At 43.3% G+C, this 27,562-nt stretch overlaps 2 protein-coding genes across 2 annotated transcripts in view; both read right to left on the minus strand.

The window, feature by feature from the left end:
- Positions 1–27,562, minus strand: part of LOC108034828 (ankyrin-3) — a 70,546-nt gene that overhangs the window by 6,266 nt on the left and 36,718 nt on the right. The window contains exons 22-33 of the mRNA XM_050886459.1: positions 26,261–26,484; positions 20,681–21,238; positions 18,731–19,015; positions 18,312–18,691; positions 15,344–15,794; positions 14,570–15,127; positions 12,338–13,453; positions 11,222–11,779; positions 4,600–7,369; positions 1,704–1,769; positions 903–1,343; positions 402–725 (exon numbers count right to left, since the gene is read on the minus strand). Coding sequence (XP_050742416.1) covers positions 402–725; positions 903–1,343; positions 1,704–1,769; positions 4,600–7,369; positions 11,222–11,779; positions 12,338–13,453; positions 14,570–15,127; positions 15,344–15,794; positions 18,312–18,691; positions 18,731–19,015; positions 20,681–21,238; positions 26,261–26,484 — 7,731 coding nt within the window. The remainder of the gene's footprint in view (positions 1–401; positions 726–902; positions 1,344–1,703; positions 1,770–4,599; positions 7,370–11,221; positions 11,780–12,337; positions 13,454–14,569; positions 15,128–15,343; positions 15,795–18,311; positions 18,692–18,730; positions 19,016–20,680; positions 21,239–26,260; positions 26,485–27,562) is intronic.
- Positions 1,275–4,348, minus strand: LOC108028282 (uncharacterized). Its single transcript, XM_044095218.2, has 3 exons — positions 2,138–4,348; positions 1,704–1,769; positions 1,275–1,343 (listed from the first exon to the last, which is right to left on the minus strand). Exon 1 carries the CDS (start codon positions 4,346–4,348, stop codon positions 2,264–2,266), a length of 2,085 nt encoding a protein of 694 aa, XP_043951153.1. The 3' UTR covers positions 1,275–1,343; positions 1,704–1,769; positions 2,138–2,263.

Raw genomic sequence — 27,562 nt, forward strand, 5'->3', positions numbered from 1 at the left:
GATGAGGAAGAGTAAACACGATTACAGGATAGAAAAGGGGAAAAGAACAGGTGAGAGAAAGGGTTAATGCATTCGAGTACATGGTTAGCATAGGAAACATAAGTTTATAGAGTTAGATAGATTGGTAGGTAGTATAGGAGGGCATGCATATTTCATATGAGTTAATATGAGTACAAACTGAATTTGAAAATTTAAATGCAATTAGAGCTCAACTTGAACAAACAAAAAGTTAGTAGTGGCCACCGTTTTGGATCTGCCATAGCACTAAGACAAAATAAATCAAACCGAATACTGCACATACATCTAGAGTTAGTCTTTACGCTCTGTCAACGGCATTAAACTAGGCAAAGAAATATGAAATCATAGTTAAGTTTTAGGCGCTTCGCTTTAGCTCGTTGTACCTGCGATGAGATCTTGAACATCGTTATCGGGAGTCATTTGGTTCTGGGCCATATCGGCCATGGTATTGGTCGTGGGAGACACGCTGTCATCCCAGCTAAGTTTGGAAAAGTCCCCCTGAAGGGCACTAATCTCGTCCTCGGGCACCGACATCTCAAACGCCTCATCGAACTTGGCGCTCACATCGTCCATGTCCGTGGATAGTTTCTCGATCTTCCGATCGATGCGTCTCGCCCGCGCCTCACTCCCGTCTTCTGCCTGTTCTCGACTACTCTCTAGAGGTTCGGGTACGGGTACGGGAACGGATTCGAGTACTGGTACTGGATCTGGATGGTACATGACACATGGCAAGGGCGGGATGGGAGCAAAAAGCAAACGATACAGGAGAGTGGTTATAGCCAACGGACTTAGCAAGTAGGGAGTCTAATTCGCCTCGAGCAACTATCCTAACTTCTAGGCTAGCATAGGACTACCTCAAAGCTTGACTCTATATGGTATGTTACCTTTTGCCGCCGATGTGCTTGTGGCAGCAGCCTGGGAAATGGCTTGGGGCAGCTGCACCTGGGACTGCTGCTGTTGGAACTGAGTGGTAATTGTCGTTGTCATGGTGGTGGTCGTGTTCTGGGCATGCAATGGTATATGTATGTGCTCGTCGGTGAAGCTCATGTTGTCGTCAAACGACTTGCCCGACATGGACTCAATGGTGGGCGATTTGATAACATCGACGCCGCCGATATCGTCGCATGTAATGGCATAATTCTCACTTTCTGAGTTGTAGTCCAGCTTAGCGATCTCGTGGCCATTGGCCTGATGGCCGTGACTCTCAATGATCTCGACACTCTCTTCGATCACGCGATCCACCAGAATATTGGCTTCCTCGCGAATGCGTGCCACAAGATCTTCACCATCACCATGATCATCACCACCACCAACTTTAACATCACCTGGAAAACAATTGCACAGTTCATTGGTAGATAGAAATTGGACAGATTGAATGGAAGAAAGTCAGCAAGAAAAAGTAAGGCAAACTTTGAAATCATTTACACATAGCATGAGAAGCGAGAAGTTTTGTGCAAGTTTGAGTGTGAAAGCTGATGGCGGTGAGATTGATTGGTGATGTGAGCGAAATCTGACGCACTGAGCCAAAGTTTATATCAAACGAAAGGCCAATAAAATTTGTTTGTCAATGAGCTTTAATTGCATTTGCAAATACGATCTACTGATTATTTTGGCATACTAATGAAGCATTACGCATTACAATAAATATGAAAGGCTAAAGTTCAATATTTTTAACTTAAACTTACCAATTTCTTGTGAGATATTTGCTGTATCCAAAATGGATAGGTCTACTTTCTTTTCCTGAAGGGTTTCTGCAATAAACAAGACCAATATTAGAAAGGTTTCAATTGTGTGCGAAGCAAACATAAAAGTGACCTAGGACTACATTATATTACTCTACAAACGAAATGATAATGAATGATTTACAGACAATCGAAACAAGAACAAACGAAACGAAGTCCAAATAACATTTTTGTTAGCATCAAGTACAATTAGGATTAACAATATAGAGTGAATGTTAGTACAACGACGCCTAGGTGACGTTTAGAAATCTGTTAGTATGGCACGGGCACAGAGGTTAGGCGTATGGGAGCGATGCGAGTAGATTTAGGGCTTTTTGCTGCTTTGATTGTGGTAAGAACTTGAACGAAAATGTTTTGTAATTGTTGGCTTTACTTACAAAATGCTTGAGTGTGTGTGTTGGGTTTTTCGTATCTATGAACACTTATTAACTATTGTTGAGATTTATTTTGGCAACAGCTTGGGACCGAATCGAGTCGGATTGGATCAGGACACGGGAAGCAGGCTAATTGCCTCCCCTGGCGGCAGACTCGTCGGACTCAACATACTCAACGTCGGTATGGGCATCTCGGATCATGCCTTTTGTATGCAGCTTCTCGGCCTCGCTGTTGAAACTGCGACCACTCTTCTCGTGCACTACCGTGTAGCTCTCGTTCAGCATATCATTCAGCTCCTTACTATTGCTATTAGCAACTGGTACGGTCGGTGGTTCCAATGCGTCCTCCGCTTCCGATGGCAACTGAACGTCCTCAACATCGGTGAGCTGCTGATTTACTATATCATCCTTAAGCAGACGGAACTGAAGCGGTTGGGGCTTTGTCCTGCCGCTGGTTTTGTCACCAGCCGATGGTAGTGGAGCGTCAGAGACATCTGATATATCGGACACATCATCCGTGGATACATCCTCGGAATCAGAGAACTTGTCTGCATTCGAGCCCTTAGCCTGTTGTTTCAGCTGCTCCACGCGCTTAACCCCCAAAGGTAAGCCGCATTCGCTAAGGTCCATGTCCTCGCAATCTGTTACTCCCTCCTCTTTGCCCTTCACGGCTTCAAGTAGTTTGTTCTTGCCTTTGCTTAGAGTGCGGGTCTTAAGCTTCTTGCGGCGATTTGTTCCGGCCACGAAGATCTCCTCGACATCTGTTACGGACTCTGCGTTGCTCTGAACCTCAAGGCGCTTGTTCTGCTGCTGCTTTAAAAGTTCATTGGATACTATTACCTCGTTTTCGATAAGACTGGGTCCTCCCATCGCAGCATCCTCGGCAAGAGAATGTTGAAGGCTAAACTCATCGGCGCACGAATAGTCTTCTGAATCAGTGTGGATCATGTCCTTTAGGTGGTTATAAATGCCAAATTCGTAGTTACTGTCCATAGGCATGACATTTGTAATAGTGTCCCCATATTTGTCCTCCTTAAGTACCACTACCTCTCGATGCGGCACTGGTAAGGCCCCCGAACAGATTGAACGAACATCGTGTTCGGCGCTAGTGGACAGCGACGTGTCGTCACAAAACATGTCCTCTACATCAGTAAGGCAGGTCCCATCATCACCGGTCGCAAGGATAATGGCTCGTGGTATAGGCTGCTCGTCCTCTTCCTCATTGTCAAAGCTATCTTCGGCTGCCGAGTCGTCGATGCCCTCAACGTCTGTTAGAACCTCTTCGTGTTTTGAAGCAAGCTGAAGGAAATTCTTCTGTTTTTGCACGGGCATGCTGGACTTGGAGTTACGTCGCGGCTGACCACTGGCACTAACAAAGGCCACATCGATTTGTGGAAAACTGGTGTCACCTTCACTTCGACTCCAGGCTGCGGCCCCCTCTGACTCTGAATCGGATCCCGAGCAGGCGATTTGGCAAACCTCCTCATGACCACTCTCGGATACCTCCAAAACCTCATCTTCGGACATTCCACGTACCCCTATGCCGGTGCAATCGGACATGGCCGAGGCTAAATCGCTTATGTCACTGATTACAGATACATCTTCGTACTGATCTGAGTCGTCCTGGTTCTTCTCGCCATCGGCTATATTAACCCGTCCCTGATCTCCCATTGCATGATCTAGATCGACGCAGACGGATTTCTCGCAGCCATAGCCCACTTCGGAATCCGTGTCGTAGTCCTCGCAGTCAGTCAGATAGTCTGTCATACCATTTAGGTTTTGTGCTTGCACGAAATCTCCGGCTTTTATTTCACAGCTCTCCTTTGCATCGTTATCGACTGCTTCTTGGTTTTGAAGTCCCTGTTGGAGAAACTCCCTCAGCGACAGCTTTAGTTCTGGGTAGGCCGTGCTCTTCTCATCATCATCCGATTCTGTATCGTAGTCCTCCACATCAGTCACATCGTTGTCGCCGGTATTCGCTTTAGAATGGGGTTTGGGCTTCAGGGAAGAATTATTGGAGTTCCGCCGGGAGCTTGGCTTCAGTACCTCCACTTGGCTGTCAAAATCTTCGACATCAGTGACGCCCCCGGCGCCATTGCGCCCATAATCCATGTCATTGCTATCTGTTTCATGGGATGACGATGAGGAGGACAAATCGGAGTGGGTGGAACGCTTGTCGGCAGTTACGGATATGGTTGGGAGTTTTTTGGACATTGTGTTGGGTTTAGTTTGGTGGGTTTGTAGTTGAGTGTTTTATGGCTTTAGTTTGACGGATTTAGTTATTTATGTTTGCTATTTGTGGAAAATAAGTTAAAAATGGGTTAAGTAAAAGCATTTCATATATAAGCATATCAATAAGAAAAGTTGCAGTTGCTAATTTAGCCCTAGATATGATGGGTATCGTAGCTAAGCTTATCTTACATATCAATGTGCTCTAGAACTAACGAAAATATTTCATGTTTTACCTCTTGAAGAGCTGTTCTTTTCCATCTCTACCTCCGCCTCGCGTTGACCCTCTCCAAAAGCCACTTGCATCGGTAGAGAAGGATCGAGGGAAGCAGCACCACCGGTTGTAACAATGCTACTGTGATGGTGGTGCTGATGATGGTGGTGGTGCTGTTGCTGGCGGCGCAGGGTCTCCTCTATAAGGGCCAGGGGACTGCGAGTCGGTTTGGGTGAACCGGGACTAGCAGCCAATAAACGCTCCGGATCGCCGGAGCCGAACATGGGCAAGGCAACGGAATCCGAGAGACTGGAGTCGGTGGTGTCGATAAAGCTGACATCGAACTCGTTGATACACCGCTGCTGATCACTGCTAGTGGTGGATGGCGGACGCATGGACATGACGGTGTGGTGTTCTACATCAAACTCGGGCTGTCGGTAGACCACCTCGAGCGGCCTGTCGGGGCCGAAGGTTTTAGTGAATACCTCGCTGGTTAGCACCTTGCGACTGTTGCTGCCGCTACCGGAGGATGATGAGGTAGAACTTTTTGTACTATCGCTTGATTTAATGGAACGTATGGTTATCACCTCACAGTCGTCATCAACGAGCACGGTGCTAACAGCGCCGGTGGTTGCAGTTGGTTCCCGGTGCACCAGTACGGTCGATGTAGAGGCGACAGCACCCGCTGCCCGCCGAATGTTTGTCAGGTCCTTGTCTGTTTTGCGGCTAACTGTGCTAACGGATCGCACACTTCGCCGCGTACTGTTCGAGGAGCCACTGGCACTGGTGGTGCCACTACCAGAGTTCGAACTCGACTCATTCATTGTATCCTTCATCTTCTTTTGCATCTTGGGTTCCATGGAGCTCTGCACGGTTCTGGTTGATTTGGTGGTGGTGGTGGTAGTGCCGCCGCCATCACTTGTCCTGCTTACCGTTCGCTTAACTGTTTTCTTATTGTCTACCTGAGGTCTCTTGTCGGCGTCATCACTCTTGCTTAGCTTTGCTACAGTCCTTGCACTGGAAGACACGCTAATCGGAACTTTGGTGCGCTGTATAGTGGCTGTGATTTTCTTCTGAAGCTTGTTTTCTGTCTCTATGGAAGTTCTGTAGGCAAGTGTCTTGGCTGAATTAGCTGATTGTGTCTTCATGCTTTTAGTTGCTTGGCTCTTGGAGCCTATCACGTTTGCTTGCTTATTTTCTTTGGATGTTTGTCGTTTGTATAGGCGGTCGGTGCTTTTCTTCAGGGACTCCTTGCTATCACTCTGTGAGCTTCTTTTAATCTGGGATCGTGGTTGTGTTGGTGACTTCTCGGCAATCGTGTTTTTTTGCTTTGTTATCTGGGATGTAGACTTGGTCAAGGCACTTGTTATATAAGGTGTTCGTTGAGTAGTTTTGGTTTGGGCCGAAGCCGGCGATTTGGGTGGGGCTGGTGACTTTGGCGGTACTGGCGAAACACTTTGGCCTACGTCCCCATCGGCATTTAATCCGTATCGCATGCTGTGGGCCAGGGTGGGCTGCATGTATCTGTGGGTGGCAGACGGTGTAGGGGTTTTCCTTTTCTCAACACGCTCTTGGCTGCCGATTCTCTCAGTCTTCTTTAAACCCTTTTCTGTGAGCTCTTTGGTAGATCGAGGGGCAGTAGTTTTACTTTGTTTTAAAACTTTCTTGTCTGACTTTGTGGCTTGTGGTTGGGGGCTAAATGATCGAATTGAAGTGTTGTAGGGTATTTGGGTGACGTCAGTCTTTACCCTAGGTCTGGGGGTGGTAGAACGGCTGCCTTCACCTTGCGGATGACTTTCGTAGAAAATGGAACTCGATGCAGGGCTTGCAGACCGCTCGAAATGTATTTCGCTTATTATGCGACTCGTTGCTGAAGCTGAACTTGTGGTAGTTGAAGTTGAGCTTGTTACTGAACGTCTTGACTCACTTTTGTTTGGTAGTTTCGTTTTGTCAGTAGCTATTGTTTTTCTGATTGGAGTTTGCCTAATGGTAGATGTCTTTTCCTTAGCTTGCAAAACAGACGTGGATTTAACATATTTCTTAGGTTTCTCTTTAACACCAACTTTTTGTTTGCTAATGGTAGTTTTAATTGTCGATTTAACGCTGGCATCCCGTAACATTTTTTCCGGCTCGGACTTAGTGGCTTTTTTTGGCTGAGCTCTCACAGCTTGCTTTTTAGCGGGAATTACCGAATTCGGTGCATCGCCTAAATTTACAAAGTATGCAACCGGACGAACTTCTTTTGCTACCATTTCATTTTTATTGGTGGAACACGTTTTATCGTCCCTAGCAATATCAATGTTTAACATTGCATTCTTTAGTGTTTCTTCGACAATTGTTTCAACCGATCTCTCTTCATCTATGACCTGATCCTTAAAACTGCACAAATTTTTAGAATGTTGTTTAAGTGTTTCGTCCACAATTTTTTGTACCTCAGCATCACCAGCTCTAATGGTGTCCTCCACAATCTGTTGCACTGATCTATTTTCTCCGCGATAAGAACAGTCTATTATAGTGTCTGAAGTCCCTAAAATGTCGTCTTTCGTTGGAATTAACGCATCTTGAGGGAAAGACTTCAAAGGGGATGCCTTTAACTTTACGTCATATTTAAGAGGGATTTTATCTGAGGCACTAGTGAAAGGAGTTACAAAGGGAGTTGGTTCACTAACAGGTTTGTCTTTGGGCCTAGAAACAACAAACTCTTCATCACTTTCATCGTCAGAATACTCTTTTGGACTAGGCTTTGGTGACTCAAGCGGTGACTTGGACTTGTCTTCTAGAATACTCGGGACCTTTTCGTCTTTCTGTTTAAGAGACTTTAATTTGTCATCAGGTTGAACAGGGGACTTATCTGCCCCACTTGTCAATGGAATTGGTTGGGCAACATGCTTGTCTTGGGGCTTAGAAACTCCAAACTCTTCGTCACTTTCATCGTCAGAATATTCTTTTGGAATGGCTTTTACTGTCTCAATAGGGGACTTGGGTTTGTTTCCGAAGGATGTTTGGATCTTATCATCTTTCAGGATTGCAAATGGATCTAATGGTCTGATGATGCTATCTACCGTTTCAACAACACTGCTTGCGGATTTAATGCTGGACTGAATTGTGGTTAAAGTTTCTTCGGCCTTGAAAGTGGTAACGTTTTTGTGCTTAACGTCATCTTTAAGAGAATTGTTATCTAAAGCACTAGTGAAAGGAGTTACCGAAGGAGTTGGTTTACTAACCGGCTTGTCTTGGGCCCTAGGAACTCCGAACTCTTCATCACTTTCATCGTCTGAATACTCTTTTGGACTAGGCTTTACTGACTCAAGCGGTGACTTGGGCTTGTCTTCTTGAATACTTGGGACCTTTTTGTCTTTCTGTTCAAGAGACTTTAATTTGTCATCAAGTTGAACAGGGAACTTATCTGCCCCACCTGTCAATGGAATTGGTTGGGCAACAGGCTTGTCTTGGGGCTTAGAAACTCCAAACTCTTCGTCACATTCATCGTCAGAATATTCTTTTGAAATGGGTTTTACTGTCTCAATAGGGGACTTGGGTTTGTCTCCTAAAGAAGTTGGGATCTTATCATCTTTCGGGAATGCAAATGGATCTAATGGTTTTACGACCTTGCTATCTACCGTTTCTTCGGCTTTGAAAGTGGTAACGTCCTTGGGCTTAATGTCATCTTTAGGAGGAATGTTATCTGAAGCACTAGTGAAAGGAGTTACCGAAGGAGTTGGTTCACTAACAGGTTTGTCTTGGGACCTAGGAACTCCGAACTCTTCATCACTTTCATCGTCAGAATACTCTTTTGGACTAGGCTTTACTGACTCAAGCGGTGACTTCGGCTTGTCTTCTAGAATACTTGGGACCTTTTCGTATTTCTGTTCAAGAGACTTTAATTTGTCATCAGGTTGAACAGGGGACTTATCTGCCCCACTTGTCAATGGAATTGGTTGGGCAACAGGCTTGTCTTGGGGCTTAGAAACTCCAAACTCTTCGTCACTTTCATCGTCAGAATATTCCTTTGGACTGGGTTTTATTGTCTCAATAGGGGACTTGAGTTTGTCTTCTAAGGATGTTGGGAGCTTATCATCTTTCGTTTTTTCAAATGGATCTAATGGTCTGATGACGATGTTATCTACCGTTTCAACAATAGTGCTTGCGTATTTAATGCTGGACTGAATTGTGCCTAAAGTTTCTTCGGCCTTGAATGTGGTAACGTCATTGGGCTTATTGTCATCTTTAGGAGGAATGTTATCTGAAGCACCAGTGAAAGGAGTTACCGAAGGAGTTGGTTCACTAACAGGTTTGTCTTGGGACTTAGAAATTCCAAACTCTTCATCACTTTCATCGTCTGAATACTCTTTTGGACTAGGCTTTACTGACTCAAGCGGTGACTTGGGCTTGTCTTCTAGAATACTTGGGACCTTTTCGTCTTTCTGTTCAAGAGACTTTAATTTGTCATCACGTTGAACAGGGGACTTATCTGCCCCACTTGTCAATGGAATTGGTTGGGCAACAGGCTGGTCTTGGGGCTTAGAAAGCCCAAACTCTTCGTCACTTTCATCGTCAGAATATTCTTTTGGATCTGGTTTTACTGTCTCAATAGGGGACTTGGGTTTGTCTGCTAAGGAAGTTGTGATCTTATCATCTTTCGGGAGGGAAATTGGATCCAATGGTTTGACGACCTTGCTATCTACCGTTTCAATAATAGTGCTTGCGGACTTAATGCTGGACTGAATTGTGCCTAAAGTTTCTTCGGCCTTGAATGTGGTAACGTCATTGGGCTTATTGTCATCTTTAGGAGGAATGTTATCTGAAGCACTAGTGAAAGGAGTTACCGAAGGAGTTGGTTCACTAACAGGTTTGTCTTGGGACTTAGAAATTCCAAACTCTTCATCACTTTCATCGTCAGAATACTCTTTTGGACTAGGCTTTACTGACTCAAGCGGTGACTTCGGCTTGTCTTCTAGAATACTTGGGACCTTTTCGTATTTCTGTTCAAGAGACTTTAATTTGTCATCAGGTTGAACAGGGGACTTATCTGCCCCACTTGTCAATGGAATTGGTTGGGCAACAGGCTTGTCTTGGGGCTTAGAAACTCCAAACTCTTCGTCACTTTCATCGTCAGAATATTCCTTTGGACTGGGTTTTATTGTCTCAATAGGGGACTTGAGTTTGTCTTCTAAGGATGTTGGGAGCTTATCATCTTTCGTTTTTTCAAATGGATCTAATGGTCTGATGACGATGTTATCTACCGTTTCAACAATAGTGCTTGCGTATTTAATGCTGGACTGAATTGTGCCTATAGTTTCTTCGGCCTTGAATGTGGTAACGTCCTTGGGCTTAATGTCATCTTTAGGAGGAATGTTATCTGAAGCACTAGTGAAAGGAGTTACCGAAGGAGTTGGTTCACTAACAGGTTTTTCTTGGGACCTAGGAACTTTAAACTCTTCATCACTTTCATCGTCTGAATACTCTATTGGACTAGGCTTTACTGACTCAAGCGGTGACTTGGGCTTGTCTTCTAGAATACTTGGGACCTTTTCGTCTTTCTGTTCAAGAGACTTTAATTTGTCATCACGTTGAACAGGGGACTTATCTGCCCCACTTGTCAATGGAATTGGTTGGGCAACAGGCTTGTCTTGGGGCTTAGAAAGCCCAAACTCTTCGTCACTTTCATCGTCAGAATATTCTTTTGGATCTGATTTTACTGTCTCAATAGGGGACTTGGGTTTGTCTGCTAAGGAAGTTGTGATCTTATCATCTTTCGGGAGGGAAATTGGATCCAATGGTTTGACGACCTTGCTATCTACCGTTTCAATAATAGTGCTTGCGGACTTAATGCTGGACTGAATTGTGCCTAAAGTTTCTTCGGCCTTGAATGTGGTAACGTCATTGGGCTTATTGTCATCTTTAGGAGGAATGTTATCTGAAGCACCAGTGAAAGGAGTTACCGAAGGAGTTGGTGCACTAACAGGTTTGTCTTGGGACCTAGGAACTTCAAACTCTTCATCACTTTCATCGTCTGAATACTCTTTTGGACTAGGCTTTACTGACTCAAGCGTTGACTTGGGCTTGTCTTCTAGAATACTTGGGACCTTTTCGTCTTTCTGTTCAAGAGACTTTAATTTGTAATCAGATTGAACAGGGGACTTATCTGCCCCACTAGTCAATGGAATTGGTTGGGCAACAGGCTTGTCTTGGGGCTTAGAAAGCCCAAACACTTCGTCACTTTCATCGTCAGAATATTCTTTTGAAATGGGTTTTACTGTCTCAATAGGGGACTTGGGTTTGTCTCCTAAGGAAGTTGTGATCTTATCATCTTTCGGGAGGGAAATTGGATCCAATGGTTTGACGACCTTGCTATCTACCGTTTCAACAATAGTGCTTGCGGACTTAATGCTGGACTGTACTGTGGTTAAAGTTTCTTCGGCCTTGAAAGTGGTAACGTCCTTGGGCTTAATGTCATCTTTAGGAGGAATGTTATCTGAAGCACTAGTGAAAGGAGTTACCGAAGGAGTTGGTTCACTAACAGGTTTGTCTTGGGACCTAGGAACTTTAAACTCTTCATCACTTTCATCGTCTGAATACTCTATTGGACTAGGCTTTACTGACTCAAGCGGTGACTTGGGCTTGTCTTCTAGAATACTTGGGACCTTTTCGTCTTTCTGTTCAAGAGACTTTAATTTGTCATCAGGTTGAACAGGGGACTTATCTGCCCCACTTGTCAATGGAATTGGTTGGGCAACAGGCTTGTCTTGGGGCTTAGAAACTCCAAACTCTTCGTCACTTTCATCGTCAGAATATTCCTTTGGACTGGGTTTTATTGTCTCAATAGGGGACTTGAGTTTGTCTTCTAAGGATGTTGGGAGCTTATCATCTTTCGTTTTTTCAAATGGATCTAATGGTCTGATGACGATGTTATCTACCGTTTCAACAATAGTGCTTGCGTATTTAATGCTGGACTGAATTGTGCCTAAAGTTTCTTCGGCCTTGAATGTGGTAACGTCATTGGGCTTATTGTCATCTTTAGGAGGAATGTTATCTGAAGCACCAGTGAAAGGAGTTACCGAAGGAGTTGGTTCACTAACAGGTTTGTCTTGGGACTTAGAAATTCCAAACTCTTCATCACTTTCATCGTCTGAATACTCTTTTGGACTAGGCTTTACTGACTCAAGCGGTGACTTGGGCTTGTCTTCTAGAATACTTGGGACCTTTTCGTCTTTCTGTTCAAGAGACTTTAATTTGTCATCACGTTGAACAGGGGACTTATCTGCCCCACTTGTCAATGGAATTGGTTGGGCAACAGGCTTGTCTTGGGGCTTAGAAAGCCCAAACTCTTCGTCACTTTCATCGTCAGAATATTCTTTTGGATCTGGTTTTACTGTCTCAATAGGGGACTTGGGTTTGTCTGCTAAGGAAGTTGTGATCTTATCATCTTTCGGGAGGGAAATTGGATCCAATGGTTTGACGACCTTGCTATCTACCGTTTCAATAATAGTGCTTGCGGACTTAATGCTGGACTGAATTGTGCCTAAAGTTTCTTCGGCCTTGAATGTGGTAACGTCATTGGGCTTATTGTCATCTTTAGGAGGAATGTTATCTGAAGCACCAGTGAAAGTAGTTACCGAAGGAGTTGGTGCACTAACAGGTTTGTCTTGGGACTTAGGAACTTCAAACTCTTCATCACTTTCATCGTCTGAATACTCTTTTGGACTAGGCTTTACTGACTCAAGCGTTGACTTGGGCTTGTCTTCTAGAATACTTGGGACCTTTTCGTCTTTCTGTTCAAGAGACTTTAATTTGTAATCAGATTGAACAGGGGACTTATCTGCCCCACTAGTCAATGGAATTGGTTGGGCAACAGGCTTGTCTTGGGGCTTAGAAAGCCCAAACTCTTCGTCACTTTCATCGTCAGAATATTCTTTTGGACCTGGTTTTACTGTCTCAATAGGGGACTTGGGTTTGTCTCCTAAGGAAGTTGTGATCTTATCATCTTTCGGGAGGGATATTGGATCCAATGGTTTGACGACCTTGCTATCTACCTTTTCAACAATAGAACTTTTGGATTCAATGCTGGACTGTATTGTGGTTAAAGTTTCTTCGGCCTTGAAAGTGGTAACGTCCTTGGGCTTAATGTCATCTTTAGGAGGAATGTTATCTGAATCACTAGTGAAAGGAGTTACCGAAGGAGTTGGTTCACTAACAGGTTTGTCTTGGGAGCTAGGAACTCCAAGCTCTTCATCACTTTCATCGTCTGAATACACTTTTGGACTAGGCTTTACTGATTCAAGCGGTGACTTGGGCTTGTCTTCTAGAATACTTGGGACCTTTTCGTCTTTCTGTTCAAGAGACTTTAATTTGTCATCACGTTGAACAGGGGACTTATCTGCCCCACTTGTCAATGGAATTGGTTGGGCAACAGGCTTGTCTTGGGGCTTAGAAAGCCCAAACTCTTCGTCACTTTCATCGTCAGAATATTCTTTTGGATCTGGTCTTACTGTCTCAATAGGGGACTTGGGTTTGTCTCCTAAGGAAGTTGTGATCTTATCATCTTTCGGGAGGGAAATTGGATCCAATGGTTTGACGACCTTGCTATCTACCGTTTCAACAATAGTGCTTGCGGACTTAATGCTGGACTGAATTGTGCCTAAAGTTTCTTCGGCCTTGAATGTGGTAACGTCATTGGGCTTATTGTCATCTTTAGGAGGAATGTTATCTGAAGCACCAGTGAAAGGAGTTACCGAAGGAGTTGGTTCACTAACAGGTTTGTCTTGGGACCTAGGAACTCCAACCTCTTCATCACTTTCATCGTCTGAATACTCTTTTGGACTAGGCTTTACTGACTCAAGCGGTGACTTGGGCTTGTCTTCTAGAATACTTGGGACCTTTTCGTCTTTCTGTTCAAGAGACTTTAATTTGTAATCAGATTGAACAGGGGACTTATCTGCCCAACTTGTCAATGGAATTGGTTGGGTAACATGCTTGTCTTGGGGCTTAGAAAGCCCAAACTCTTCGTCACTTTCATCGTCAGAATATTCTTTTGGACTGGGTTTTACTGTCTCAATAGGGGACTTGGGTTTATCTGCTAAGGAAGTTGGGAGCTTATCATCTTTCGTTTTTTCAAATGGATCTAATGGTCTGATGACGATGCTATCTACCTTTTCAACAATAGTGCTTGCGGACTTAATGCTGGACTGTATTGTGGTTAAAGTTTCTTCGGCCTTGAAAGTGGTAACGTCATTGGGCTTATTGTCATCTTTAGGAGGAATGTTATCTGAAGCACCAGTGAAAGGAGTTACCGAAGGAGTTGGTTCACTAACAGGTTTGTCTTGGGACCTAGGAACTCTAAACTCCTCATCACTTTCATCGTCTGAATACTCTTTTGGACTAGGCTTTACTGACTCAAGCGGTGACTTGGGCTTGTCTTCTAGAATACTTGGGACCTTTTCGTCTTTCTGTTCAAGAGACTTTAATTTGTAATCAGATTGAACAGGGGACTTATCTGCCCCACTTGTCAATGGAATTGGTTGGGAAACAGGCTTATCTTGGGGCTTAGAAAGCCCAAACTCTTCGTCACTTTCATCGTCAGAATATTCTTTTGGACTGGGTTTTACTGTCTTAATAGGGGACTTGAGTTTGTCTACTAAGGAAGTTGTGATCTTATCATCTTTCGGGAGGGAAATTGTATCTAATGGTTTGACGACCTTGCTATCTACCTTTTCAACAATAGTGCTTGCGGATTTAATGCTGGACTGAATTGTGCCTAAAGTTTCTTCGGCCTTGAAAGTGGTAACGTCATTGGGCTTATTGTCATCTTTAAGAGGGATGTTATCTAAAGCACTAGTGAAAGGAGTTACCGAAGGAGTTGGTTCACTAACAGGTTTGTCTTGGGACCTAGGAACTCCAAACTCTTCATCACTTTCATCGTCTGAATACTCTTTTGGGCTAGGCTTTACTGACTCAAGCGGTGACTTGGGCTTGTCTTCTAGAATACTTGGGACCTTTTCATCTTTCTGTTCAAGAGACTTTAATTTGTCATCACGTTGAACAGGGGACTTATCTGCCCCACTTGTCAATGGAATTGGTTGGGCAACAGGCTTGTCTTGGGGCTTAGAAACTCCAAACTCTTCGTCACTTTCATCGTCAGAATATTCTTTTGGACTGGGTTTTACTGTCTCAATAGGGGACTTGGGTTTGTCTCCTAAGGAAGTTGTGATCTTATCATCTTTCGGGAGGGAAATTGGATCTAATGGTTTGACGACCTTGCTATCTACCTTTTCAACAATAGTGCTTGCGGATTTAATGCTGGACTGTATTGTGGTTAATGTTTCTTCGGCCTTGAATGTGGTAACGTCCTTGGGCTTAATGTCATCTTTAGGAGGAATTTTATCTGAAGCACTAGTGAAAGGAGTTACCGAAGGAGTTGGTTCACTAACAGGTTTGTCTTGGGACCTAGGAACTCCAAGCTCTTCATCACTTTCATCGTCTGAATACTCTTTTGGACTAGGCTTTACTGACTCAAGCGGTGACTTGGGCTTGTCTTCTAGAATACTTGGGACCTTTTCGTCTTTCTGTTCAAGAGACTTTAATTTGTCATCACGTTGAACAGGGGACTTATCTGCCCCACTTGTCAATGGAATTGGTTGGGCAACAGGCTTGTCTTGGGGCTTAGAAACTCCAAACTCTTCGTCACTTTCATCGTCAGAATATTCTTTTGGACTGGGTTTTACTGTCTCCAGCGGTGACTTGGGCTTGTCTTCTAGAACACTTGGGACCTTTTCGTCTTTCTGTTCAAGAGACTTTAATTTGTCATCAGGTTGAACAGGGGACTTATCTGCCCCACTTGTCAATGGAATTGGTTGGGCAACAGGCTTGTCTTGGGGCTTAGAAACTCCAAACTCTTCGTCACTTTCATCGTCAGAATATTCTTTTGGACTGGGTTTTACTGTCTCAATAGGGGACTTGGGTTTGTCTCCTAAGGAAGTTGTGATCTTATCATCTTTCGGGAGGGAAATTGGATCTAATGGTTTGACGACCTTGCTATCTACCTTTTCAACAATAGTGCTTGCGGATTTAATGCTGGACTGTATTGTGGTTAATGTTTCTTCGGCCTTGAATGTGGTAACGTCCTTGGGCTTAATGTCATCTTTAGGAGGAATTTTATCTGAAGCACTAGTGAAAGGAGTTACCGAAGGAGTTGGTTCACTAACAGGTTTGTCTTGGGACCTAGGAACTCCAAGCTCTTCATCACTTTCATCGTCTGAATACTCTTTTGGACTAGGCTTTACTGACTCAAGCGGTGACTTGGGTTTGTGTTCTAGAATGCTTGGGACCTTTTCGTCTTTCTGTTCAAGAGACTTTAATTTGTAATCAGATTGAACAGGGGACTCATCTGCCCAACTTGTCAATGGAATTGGTTGGGAAACAGGCTTGTCTTGGGGCTTAGAAAGCCCAAACTCTTCGTCACTTTCATCGTCAGAATATTCTTTTGGACTGGGTTTTACTGTCTCAATAGGGGACTTGGGTTTGTCTGCTAAGGAAGTTGGGAGCTTATCATCTTTCTGGAGGGAAATTGGATCTAATGGTTTGACGACCTTGCTATCTACCTTTTCAACAATGGATTCAATGCTGGACTGTATTGTGCCCAAAGTGTCTTCGGCCTTGAATGTGGTAACGTCCTTGGGCTTAATATCATCTTTAGGAGGAATGTTATCTGAAGCACTAGTGAAAGGAGTTACCGAAGGAGTTGGTTCACTAACAGGTTTGCCTTGGGACCTAGGAACTCCAAACTCTTCATCACTTTCATCGTCAGAATACTCTTTTGGACTAGGCTTTACTGACTCAAGCGGTGACTTGGGCTTTTCTTCTAGAATACCTGGGACCTTTTCGTCTATCTGTTCAAGAGACTTTAATTTGTCATCAGGTTGAACAGGGGACTTATCTGCCCCACTTGTCAATGGAATTGGTTGGGCAACAGGCTTGTCTTGGGGCTTAGAAACTCCAAACTCTTCGTCACTTTCATCGTCAGAATATTCTTTTGGACTGGGTTTTACTGACTCAGGGAGTGTCTTGGGTTTGTCTTCTAGAATACTTGGGACGTTTTCGTCTTTCTGTTCAAGAGACTTTAATTTGTTATCACGTTGAACAGGGGACTTATCTGACCCACTTGTCAATGGAATTGGTTGGGCAACAGGCTTGTCTTGGGGCTTAGAAACTCCAAACTCTTCGTCACTTTCATCGTCAGAATATTCTTTTGGACTGGGTTTTACTGTCTCAATAGGGGACTTGGGTTTGTCTCCTAAGAAGGTTGTGATCTTATCATCTTTCGGGAGGGAAATTGGATCTAATGGTTTGACGACCTTGCTATCTACCTTTTCAACAATAGTGCTTGCGGATTTAATGCTATCTACCTTTTCAACAATAGTACTTTCGGATTCAATGCTGTACTGTATTGTGGTTAAGGTTTCTTCGGCCTTGAATGTGGTAACGTCCTTGGGCTTAATGTCATCTTTAGGAGGAATTTTATCTGAAGCACTAGTGAAAGGAGTTACCGAAGGAGTTGGTTCACTAACAGGTTTGTCTTGGGACCTAGGAACTCCAAGCTCTTCATCACTTTCATCGTCTGAATACTCTTTTGGACTAGGCTTTACTGACTCAGGGAGTGTCTTGGGCTTGTCTTCTAGAATACTTGGGACCTTTTCGTATTTCTGTTCAAGAGACTTTAATTTGTTATCACGTTGAACAGGGGACTTATCTGCCCCACTTGTCAATGGAATTGGTTGGGAAACAGGCTTGTCTTCGGGCTTAGAAACTCCAAACTCTTCGTCACTTTCATCGTCAGAATATTCTTTTGAACTGGGTTTTACTGTCTCAATAGGGGACTTGGGTTTGTCTCCTAAGAAGGTTGTGATCTTATCATCTTTCGGGAAGGAAATTGGATCTAATGGTTTGACGACCTTGCTATCTACCTTTTCAACAATAGTTCTTTTGGATTCAATGCTGAACTGTATTGTGCTTAAAGTTTCTTCGGCCTTGAATGTGGTAACGTCCTTGGGCTTAATGTCATCTTTAGGAGGAATGTTATCTGAAGCACTAGTGAAAGGAGTTACCGAAGGAGTTGGTTCACTAACAGGTTTGTCTTGGGACCTAGGAACTCCAAACTCTTCATCACTTTCATCGTCAGAATACTCTTTTGGACTAGGCTTTTCTGACTCAAGCGGTGACTTGGGCTTGTCTTCTAGAATACTTGGGACCTTTTCGTCTTTCTGTTCAAGAGACTTTAATTTGTCATCAGGTTGAACAGGGGACTTATCTGCCCCACTTGTCAATGGAATTGGTTGGGCAACAGGCTTGTCTTGGGGCTTAGAAACTCCAAACTCTTCGTCACTTTCATCGTCAGAATATTCTTTTGGACTGGGTTTTACTGTCTCAATAGGAGACTTGGGTTTGTCTCCTAAGAAGGTTGTGATCTTATCATCTTTCGGGAGGGAAATTGGATCTAATGGTTTGACGACCTTGCTATCTACCTTTTCAACAATAGTGCTTGCGGTTTTAATGCTATCTACCTTTTCAACAATAGTACTTTCGGATTCAATGCTGTACTGTATTGTGGTTAATGTTTCTTTGGCCTTGAATGTGGTAACGTCCTTGGGCTTAATGTCATCTTTAGGAGGAATGTTATCTGAAGCACTAGTGAAAGGATTTACCGAAGGAGTTGGTTCACTAACTGGTTTGTCTTGGGACCTAGGAACTCCAAACTCTTCATCACTTTCATCGTCTGAATACTCTTTTGGACTAGGCTTTACTGACTCAAGCGGTGACTTGGGCTTGTCTTCTAGAATACTTGGGACCTTTTCGTCTTTCTGTTCAAGAGACTTTAATTTGTCATCACGTTGAACAGGGGACTTATCTGCCCCACTTGTCAATGGAATTGGTTGGGCAACAGGCTTGTCTTGGGGCTTAGAAAGCCCAAACTCTTCGTCACTTTCATCGTCAGAATATTCTTTTGGATCTGGTTTTACTGTCTCAATAGGAGACTTGGGTTTGTCTCCTAAGAAGGTTGTGATCTTATCATCTTTCGGGAGGGAAATTGGATCTAATGGTTTGACGACCTTGCTATCTACCTTTTCAACAATAGTGCTTGCGGATTTAATGCTATCTACCTTTTCAACAATAGTACTTTCGGATTCAATGCTGTACTGTATTGTGGTTAATGTTTCTTTGGCCTTGAATGTGGTAACGTCCTTGGGCTTAATGTCATCTTTAGGAGGAATGTTATCTGAAGCACTAGTGAAAGGAGTTACCGAAGGAGTTGGTTCACTAACAGGTTTGTCTTGGGACCTAGGAACTCCAAACTCTTCATCACTTTCATCGTCTGAATACTCTTTTGGACTAGGCTTTACTGACTCAAGCGGTGACTTGGGCTTGTCTTCTAGAATACTTGGGACCTTTTCGTCTTTCTGTGCAAGAGACTTTAATTTGTCATCAGGGGACTTATCTGCCCCACTTGTCAATGGAATTGGTTGGGTAACATACTTGTCTTGGGGCTTAGAAACTGCAAACTCTTCGTCACTTTCATCGTCAGAATATTCCTTTGGACTGGGTTTTATTGTCTCAATAGGGGACTTGGGTTTGTCTGCTAAGGAAGTTGGGAGCTTATCATCTTTTGTTTTTTCAAATGGATCTAATGGTCTGATGACGATGCTATCTACTGTTTCAAAAATAGTGCTTGCGGATTTAATGCTGGACTGAATTGTGGTTAAAGTTTCTTCGGCCTTGAAAGTGGTAACGTCATTGGGCTTATTGTCATCTTTAGGAGGAATGTTATCTGAAGCACCAGTGAAAGGAGTTACCGAAGGAGTTGGTTCACTAACAGGTTTGTCTTGGGACTTAGAAATTCCAAACTCTTCATCACTTTCATCGTCTGAATACTCTTTTGGACTAGGCTTTACTGACTCAAGCGGTGACTTGGGCTTGTCTTCTAGAATACTTGGGACCTTTTCGTCTTTCTGTTCAAGAGACTTTAATTTGTCATCACGTTGAACAGGGGACTTATCTGCCCCACTTGTCAATGGAATTGGTTGGGCAACAGGCTGGTCTTGGGGCTTAGAAAGCCCAAACTCTTCGTCACTTTCATCGTCAGAATATTCTTTTGGATCTGGTTTTACTGTCTCAATAGGGGACTTGGGTTTGTCTGCTAAGGAAGTTGTGATCTTATCATCTTTCGGGAGGGAAATTGGATCCAATGGTTTGACGACCTTGCTATCTACCGTTTCAATAATAGTGCTTGCGGACTTAATGCTGGACTGAATTGTGCCTAAAGTTTCTTCGGCCTTGAATGTGGTAACGTCATTGGGCTTATTGTCATCTTTAGGAGGAATGTTATCTGAAGCACTAGTGAAAGGAGTTACCGAAGGAGTTGGTTCACTAACAGGTTTGTCTTGGGACTTAGAAATTCCAAACTCTTCATCACTTTCATCGTCAGAATACTCTTTTGGACTAGGCTTTACTGACTCAAGCGGTGACTTCGGCTTGTCTTCTAGAATACTTGGGACCTTTTCGTATTTCTGTTCAAGAGACTTTAATTTGTCATCAGGTTGAACAGGGGACTTATCTGCCCCACTTGTCAATGGAATTGGTTGGGCAACAGGCTTGTCTTGGGGCTTAGAAACTCCAAACTCTTCGTCACTTTCATCGTCAGAATATTCCTTTGGACTGGGTTTTATTGTCTCAATAGGGGACTTGAGTTTGTCTTCTAAGGATGTTGGGAGCTTATCATCTTTCGTTTTTTCAAATGGATCTAATGGTCTGATGACGATGCTATCTACCTTTTCAACAATAGTGCTTGCGGATTTAATGCTGGACTGTATTGTGGTTAATGTTTCTTTGGCCTTGAATGTGGTAACGTCCTTGGGCTTAATGTCATCTTTAGGAGGAATGTTATCTGAAGCACCAGTGAAAGGAGTTACCGAAGGAGTTGGTTCACTAACAGGCTTGTCTTGGGACTTAGAAACTCCAAACTCTTCATCACTTTCATCGTCTGAATACTCTTTTGGACTAGGCTTTTCTGACTCAAGCGGTGACTTGGGCTTGTCTTCTAGAATACTTGGGACCTTTTCGTCTTTCTGTTCAAGAGACTTTAATTTGTCATCACGTTGAACAGGGGACTTATCTGCCCAACTTGTCAATGGAATTGGTTGGGCAACAGGCTTGTCTTGGGGCTTAGAAACTCCAAACTCTTCGTCACTTTCATCGTCCGAATATTCTTTTGGACTGGGTTTTACTGTCTCAATAGGGGACTTGGGTTTGTCTGCTAAGGAAGTTGGGAGCTTATCATCTTTTGTTTTTTCAAATGGATCTAATGGTCTGATGACGATGCTATCTACTGTTTCAAAAATAGTGCTTGCGGATTTAATGCTGGACTGAATTGTGGTTAAAGTTTCTTCGGCCTTGAAAGTGGTAACGTCATTGGGCTTAATGTCATCTTTAGGAGGAATGTTATCTGAAGCACTAGTGAAAGGAGTTACCGAAGGAGATGGTTCACTAACAGGTTTGTCTTGGGACCTAGGAACTCCAAACTCTTCATCACTTTCATCGTCTGAATACTCTTTTGGACTAGGCTTTACTGACTCAAGCGGTGACTTGGGCTTGTCTTCTAGAATACTTGGGACCTTTTCGTCTTTCTGTTCAAGAGACTTTAATTTGTAATCAGATTGAACAGGGTACTTATCTGCCCCACTTGTCAATGGAATTGGTTGGGAAACAGGCTTGTCTTGGGGCTTAGAAAGCCCAAACTCTTCGTCACTTTCATCGTCAGAATATTCTTTTGGACTGGGTTTTACTGTCTCAATAGGGGACTTGGGTTTGTCTCCTAAGGAAGTTGTGGTCTTATCATCTTTCGGGAGGGAAATTGGATCTAATGGTTTGACGACCTGGCTATCTATCTTTTCAACAATAGTACTTTCGGATTCAATGCTGGACTGTATTGTGGTTAATGTTTCTTCGGCCTTGAATGTGGTAACGTCCTTGGGCTTAATGTCATCTTTAGGAGGAATTTTATCTGAAGCACTAGTGAAAGGAGTTACCGAAGGAGTTGGTTCACTAACAGGTTTGTCTTGGGACCTAGGAACTCCAAACTCTTCATCACTTTCATCGTCTGAATACTCTTTTGGACTAGGCTTTACTGACTCAGGGAGTGTCTTGGGCTTGTCTTCTAGAATATTTGGGACCTTTTCGTCTTTCTGTTCAAGAGACTTTAATTTGTCATCAGGTTGAACAGGGGACTTATCTGCCCCACTTGTCAATGGAATTGGTTGGGCAACAGGCTTGTCTTGGGGCTTAGAAAGCCCAAACTCTTCGTCACTTTCATCGTCAGAATATTCTTTTGGACTGGGTTTTACTGTCTCAATAGGGGACTTGGGTTTGTCTCCTAAGGAAGTTGTGATCTTATCATCTTTCGGGAGGGAAATTGGATCTAATGGCTTGACGACCTTGCTATCTACCTTTTCAACAATAGTACTTTCGGATTCAATGCTGGACTGTATTGTGGTTAATGTTTCTTCGGCCTTGAATGTGGTAACGTCCTTGGGCTTAATGTCATCTTTAGGAGGAATTTTATCTGAAGCACTAGTGAAAGGAGTTACCGAAGGAGTTGGTTCACTAACAGGTTTGTCTTGGGACCTAGGAACTCCAAACTCTTCATCACTTTCATCGTCTGAATACTCTTTTGGGCTAGGCTTTACTGACTCAAGCGGTGACTTGGGCTTGTCTTCTAGAATACTTGGGACCCTTTCGTCTTTCTGTTCAAGAGACTTTAATTTGTAATCAGATTGAACAGGGGACTTATCTGCCCCACTTGTCAATGGAATTGGTTGGGTAACATGCTTGACTTGGGGCTTAGAAACTCCAAACTCTTCGTCATTTTCATCGTCAGAATATTCTTTTGGACTGGGTTTTACTGTCTCAATAGGGGACTTGGGTTTGTCTGCTAAGGAAGTTGGGAGATTATCATCTTTCTTTTTTTCAAATGGATCTAATGGTCTGATGACGATGCTATCTACCGTTTCAACAATAGTGCTTGCGGATTCAATGCTGGACTGTATTGTGGTTAATGTTTCTTCGGCCATGAATGTAGTAACGTCCTTGGGCTTAATGTCATCTTTAGGAGGAATGTTATCTGAAGCACTAGTGAAAGGAGTTACCGAAGGAGTTGGTTCACTAACAGGTTTGTCTTGGGACCTAGGAACTCCAAACTCTTCATCACTTTCATCGTCTGAATACTCTTTTGGACTAGGCTTTACTGACTCAAGCGGTGACTTGGGCTTGTCTTCTAGAATACTTGGGACCTTTTCGTCTTTCTGTTCAAGAGACTTTAATTTGTAATCAGATTGAACAGGGTACTTATCTGCCCCACTTGTCAATGGAATTGGTTGGGAAACAGGCTTGTCTTGGGGCTTAGAAAGCCCAAACTCTTCGTCACTTTCATCGTCAGAATATTCTTTTGGACTGGGTTTTACTGTCTCAATAGGGGACTTGGGTTTGTCTCCTAAGGAAGTTGTGGTCTTATCATCTTTCGGGAGGGAAATTGGATCTAATGGCTTGACGACCTTGCTATCTACCTTTTCAACAATAGTACTTTCGGATTCAATGCTGGACTGTATTGTGGTTAATGTTTCTTCGGCCTTGAATGTGGTAACGTCCTTGGGCTTAATGTCATCTTTAGGAGGAATTTTATCTGAAGCACTAGTGAAAGGAGTTACCGAAGGGGTTGGTTCACTAACAGGTTTGTCTTGGGACCTAGGAACTCCAAACTCTTCATCACTTTCATCGTCTGAATACTCTTTTGGACTAGGCTTTACTGACTCAAGCGGTGACTTGGGCTTGTCTTCTAGAATACTTGGGACCTTTTCGTCTTTCTGTTCAAGAGACTTTAATTTGTAATCAGATTGAACAGGGGACTTATCTGCCCCACTTGTCAATGGAATTGGTTGGGTAACATGCTTGACTTGGGGCTTAGAAACTCCAAACTCTTCGTCATTTTCATCGTCAGAATATTCTTTTGGACTGGGTTTTACTGTCTCAATAGGGGACTTGGGTTTGTCTGCTAAGGAAGTTGGGAGATTATCATCTTTCTTTTTTTCAAATGGATCTAATGGTCTGATGACGATGCTATCTACCGTTTCAACAATAGTGCTTGCGGATTCAATGCTGGACTGTATTGTGGTTAATGTTTCTTCGGCCATGAATGTAGTAACGTCCTTGGGCTTAATGTCATCTTTAGGAGGAATGTTATCTGAAGCACTAGTGAAAGGAGTTACCGAAGGAGTTGGTTCACTAACAGGTTTGTCTTGGGACCTAGGAACTCCAAACTCTTCATCACTTTCATCGTCTGTATACTCTTTTGGACTAGGATTTACTAACTCAAGCGGTGACTTGGGCTTGTCTTCTTGAATACTTGGGACCTTTTCGTCTTTCTGTGCAAGAGACTTTAATTTGTAGTCACGTTGAACAGGGGACTTATCTGCCCCACTTGTCAATGGAATTGGTTGGGTAACATGCTTGACTTGGGGCTTAGAAACTCCAAACTCTTCGTCACTTTCATCTTCAGAATATTCTTTTGGACTGGGTTTTACTGTCTCAATAGGGGACTTGGGTTTGTCTGCTAAGGAACTTGGGAGCTTATCATCTTTCGTTTTTTCAAATGGATCTAATGGTCTGATGACGATGCTATCTACCGTTTCAAAAATAGTGCTTGCGGATTTAATGCTTGACTGAATTGTGGTTAAAGTTTCTTCGGCCTTGAAAGTGGTAACGTCATTGGGCTTAATGTCATCTTTAGGAGGAATGTTATCTGAAGCACTAGTGAAAGGAGTTACCGAAGGAGATGGTTCACTAACAGGTCTGTCTTGGGGCCTAGGAACTCCAAACTCTTCACCACTTTCATCGTCTGAATACTCTATTGGACTAGGCTTTACTGACTCAAGCGGTGACTTGGGCTTGTCTTCTAGAATACTTGGGACCTTTTCGTCTTTCTGTTCAAGAGACTTTAATTTGTCATCAGATTGAACAAGGGACTTATCTGCCCCACTTGTCAATGGAATTGGTTGGGGAACGGGCTTGTCTTGGGGCTTAGAAAGCCCGAACTCTTCGTCACTTTCATCGTCAGAATATTCTTTTGGACTGGGTTTTACTGTCTCAATAGGGGACTTGGGTTTGTCTCCTAAGGATGTTGTGATCTTATCATCTTTCGTAAGGGAAATTGGATCTAATGGTTTGACGACCTTGCTATCTACTTTTTCAACAATAGTACTTTCGGATTCAATGCTGGACTGTATTGTGGTTAATGTTTCTTCGGCCTTGAATGTGGTAACGTCCTTGGGCTTAGTGTCATCTTTAGGAGCAATTTTATCTGAAGCACTAGTGAAAGGAGTTACCGAAGGAGTTGGTTCACTAACAGGTTTGTCTTGGGACCTAGGAACTCCAAACTCTTCATCACTTTCATCGTCTGAATACTCTTTTGGACTAGGCTTTACTGACTCAGGGAGTGTCTTGGGCTTGTCTTCTAGAATATTTGGGACCTTTTCGTCTTTCTGTTCAAGAGACTTTAATTTGTCATCAGGTTGAACAGGGGACTTATCTGCCCCACTTGTCAATGGAATTGGTTGGGCAACAGGCTTGTCTTGGGGCTTAGAAAGCCCAAACTCTTCGTCACTTTCATCGTCAGAATATTCTTTTGGACTGGGTTTTACTGTCTCAATAGGGGACTTGGGTTTGTCTCCTAAGGAAGTTGTGGTATTATCATCTTTCGGGAGGGAAATAGGATCTAATGGTTTGACGACCTTGCTATCTACCTTTTTCACAATAGTACTTTCGGATTCAATGCTGGACTGTATTGTGGTTAATGTTTCTTCGGCCTTGAATGTGGTAACGTCCTTGGGCTTAATGTCATCTTTAGGAGAAATGTTATCTGAAGCACTAGTGAAAGGAGTTACCGAAGGAGTTGGTTCACTAACAGGTTTGTCTTGGGACCTAGGAACTCCAAACTCTTCATCACTTTTATCGTCTGAATACTCTTTTGGACTAGGCTTTACTGACTCAGGGAGTGTCTTGGGCTTGTCTTCTAGAATACTTGGGACCTTTTCGTCTTTCTGTTTAAGAGACTTTAATTTGTCCTCAGGTTGAACAGGGGACTTATCTGCCCCACTTGTCAATGGAATTGGTTGGGTAACAGGCTTGTCTTGGGGCTTAGAAACTCCAAACTTTTCGTCACTTTCATCGTCAGAATATTCTTTTAGACTGGGTTTTACTGTCTCAATAGGGGACTTGGGTTTGTCTCCTAAGGAAGTTGTGATCTTATCATCTTTCTGGAGGGAAATTGGATCTAATGGTTTGACGACCTTGCTATCTACCTTTTCAACAATAGTACTTTCGGATATTATGCTGGACTGAATTGTGCCTAAAGTTTCTTCGGCCTTGAAAGTGTTAACGTCCTTGGGCTTAATGTCATCTTTAGGAGGAATGTTATCTGAAGCACTAGTGAAAGGAGTTACCGAAGGAGTTGGTTCACTAACAGGTTTGTCTTGGGACCTAGGAACTCCAAACTCTTCATCACTTTCATCGTCTGAATACTCTTTTGGACTAGGCTTTACTGACTCAGGGAGTGTCTTGGGCTTGTATTCTAGAATATTTGGGACCTTTTCGTCTTTCTGTTCAAGAGACTTTAATTTGTCATCAGGTTGAACAGGGGACTTATCTGCCCCACTTGTCAATGGAATTGGTTGGGCAACAGGCTTGCCTTGGGGCTTAGAAAGCCCAAACTCTTCGTCACTTTCATCGTCAGAATATTCTTTTGGACTGGGTTTTACTGTCTCAATAGGGGACTTGGGTTTGTCTGCTAAGGAAGTTGGGAGCTTATCACCTTTCGTTTTTTCAAATGGATCTAATGGTCTGATAACGATGCTATCTACCGTTTCAACAATAGTGCTTGTGGATTTAATGCTGGACTGTATTGTGGTTAAAGTGTCTTCGGCCTTGAATGTGGTAACGTCCTGGGGCTTAATGTCATCTTTAGGAGGAATGTTATCTGAAGCACTAGTGAAAGGAGTTACCGAAGGAGTTGGTTCACTAACAGGTTTGTCTTGGGACCTAGGAACTCCAAACTCTTCATCACTTTTATCGTCTGAATACTCTTTTGGACTAGGCTTTACTGACTCAGGGAGTGTCTTGGGCTTGTCTTCTAGAATTCTTGGGACCTTTTCGTCTTTCTGTTCAAGAGACTTTAATTTGTCATCACGTTGAACAGGGGACTTATCTGCCCCACTTGTCAATGGAATTGGTTGGGCAACAGGCTTGTCTTGGGGCTTAAAAACTCCAAACTCTTCGTCACTTTCATCGTCCGAATATTCTTTTGGACTGGGTTTTACTGTCTCAATAGGGGACTTGGGTTTGTCTCCTAAGGAAGTTGTGGTATTATCATCTTTCGAGAGGGAAATTGGATCTAATGGTTTGACGACCTTGCTATCTACCGTTTCAACAATAGTACTTTCGGATTCAATGCTGGACTGTATTGTGGTTAATGTTTCTTCGGCCTTGAATGTGGTAGCGTCCTTGGGCTTAATGTCATCTTTAGGAGGAATTTTATCTGAAGCACTAGTGAAAGGAGCTACCGAAGGAGTTGGTTCACTAACAGGTTTGTCTTGGGACCTGGGAACTCCAAACTCTTCATCACTTTCATCGTCTGAATACTCTTCTGGGCTAGGCTTTACTGACTCAAGCGGTGACTTGGGCTTGTCTTCTAGAATATTTAAGACCTTTTCGTCTTTCTGTTCAAGAGACTTTAATTTGTAATCAGATTGAACAGGGGACTTATCTGCCCCACTTGTCAATGGAATTGGTTGGGTAACATGCTTGACTTGGGGCTTAGAAACTCCAAACTCTTCGTCACTTTCATCTTCAGAATATTCTTTTGGACTGGGTTTTACTGTCTCAATAGGGGA

Source organism: Drosophila biarmipes, chromosome 3L (assembly GCF_025231255.1).
Source record: "Drosophila biarmipes strain raj3 chromosome 3L, RU_DBia_V1.1, whole genome shotgun sequence".
In the NCBI taxonomy this organism is placed as follows: Eukaryota; Metazoa; Arthropoda; class Insecta; order Diptera; family Drosophilidae; genus Drosophila; species Drosophila biarmipes.